The sequence below is a fragment of the Saccostrea cucullata genome, unplaced genomic scaffold, assembly GCF_032062105.1.
Source record: "Saccostrea cucullata isolate Sc308-1 unplaced genomic scaffold, CSIRO_AGI_Scuc_v1 ctg4691, whole genome shotgun sequence".
In the NCBI taxonomy this organism is placed as follows: Eukaryota; Metazoa; Mollusca; class Bivalvia; order Ostreida; family Ostreidae; genus Saccostrea; species Saccostrea cuccullata.
Genome location: NW_026936999.1, coordinates 19,581 through 21,167, shown reverse-complemented (window position 1 = coordinate 21,167; position 1,587 = coordinate 19,581). Strand labels below are relative to the sequence as shown.

At 36.9% G+C, this 1,587-nt stretch overlaps 1 protein-coding gene across 1 annotated transcript; it reads right to left on the bottom strand.

Moving 5' to 3' along the window:
- Window positions 1-316: 316 nt before the first annotated feature.
- On the bottom strand, window positions 317-934 carry LOC134247035 (uncharacterized). The gene has a single exon (XM_062729380.1). It carries the CDS (start codon window positions 932-934, stop codon window positions 317-319), a length of 618 nt encoding a protein of 205 aa, XP_062585364.1.
- Window positions 935-1,587: the final 653 nt, after the last annotated feature.

Sequence of the window (1,587 nt, the reverse complement as noted above, 5' to 3'; positions counted from 1 at the left end):
GCTGAACTATGACCTTCAGTCTAATGTCAAGGTAACCCAGATGGCAGAGATTCTGGTGTCAAAGTTCAAACAAGGCTCGGGCCACCAGTCAAACAAAAGAGGTAAATTTGATTTTTATTAAAGATTGACTTTAGTATTTGAAATGAGGATCTATATAATGAATACAAGTAAAACATCAATTAATTCACGATATACTAATACCAGTTAGTCTACCAAATCTACCAATGATTTGAGGTTTAATAGGAGTAGGACTTTTTATAATGGCACTGAGATCTGCCACTACCACATTAAGTGAATAAGTCAAAGCTTTTTTCAGTCAATGCGCTAATAAAGCCTCGTACATTTTATCATCTTGAAAGCATTGAAATATCTTTTGTATTGTATAGTTTTGGCCATTTACAGTTCTTGTTTCACTATCAGTATAAACTAGATCTCCACAATTTGTCACTGTTAAGTCAGCTGGCCATCTCCTTGACTTGGTTTTGATTGACTTCAGTAGTTTGCCCTGGAAGTTGTAGAGTTTAATAATTTTGTCATCACCACATGTCCAGATATTTTCATCACTGAGACAGGCAACACTGTTAAGATTTGCATACCCAGTGTCTATGGTGGCAATGAGCTCTGGTTCATCAAGCAGTGGTTTGAATGTGTACATGCAATCTTCTATTGTAATGGATAATGGTGACAGAAAACCTAACAATTTACGGAGCACTTCTGTGTTGATCTGACGAGGAGAGAAACCTGGTAATGATACATCGAGGTCTGGAGGTAAATGTCTGAACTCTGCATTTCTGGATTTGTACGCAAAGGTTAAGGACGCTTCATTGCAGTCGAGTATTTCCTTCAGATCAAGTATGTACTGATTCACTTCTGCGGCAATCTGTTTGATTTCATTTTCCTGTTTATTTAGAGCAGCCAGGTGTTGAGTTTTCATCTCATCAATTTCAGATTTCTGTTTGTTAACAATGATGTTAATTTCTCTGTGCCACTCTTCACCTTGTGTGGTGACAGCTGTCGTTAATCTACTGTAGTGTGTTTCCAAATTGTCTTTGTTGGATCTTATCCCTGACGCAATTTCTTCATATTTAGGGTAAATTCTAGTCTCAAGTTCTTTTAATTCTTTTTCCAAGTCTTTTGTTTTGAAGTTGAGTTTTTGTAAAACATCGGATAGTAGATGTTCTTTATGTTTACCCAAGGACAGACAGATAGAGCAGACAGGAATGTCACATTGCTCACAGTAAAGTTCACAATTCTTGGAATGTTTTGGACATTTTGGATAGTTAGGAGCTGAGGTTCTTTCTTTATATGGTACGACTCTATGTTTTTTGGTTGAATCAGAGAGATGCTCTCCTACACAGGCCTTACACAGGTTGACATGACAAAGCTCACAATGACTTTGTACCACATGTATCTCACAGAGGTCACATCTAATGATGTCTTGAGCACAATACCGAGGGTCCATTAATGACGTTTTGGAAAAATCCACATATGACACTACAATAACGAATGAAAAAAAATGAGAGTGAGTGAGTGATAGTGTGTGTGTTAGAGAGATGTTTTATCTCCATGTCTTATATTAATGTTTTT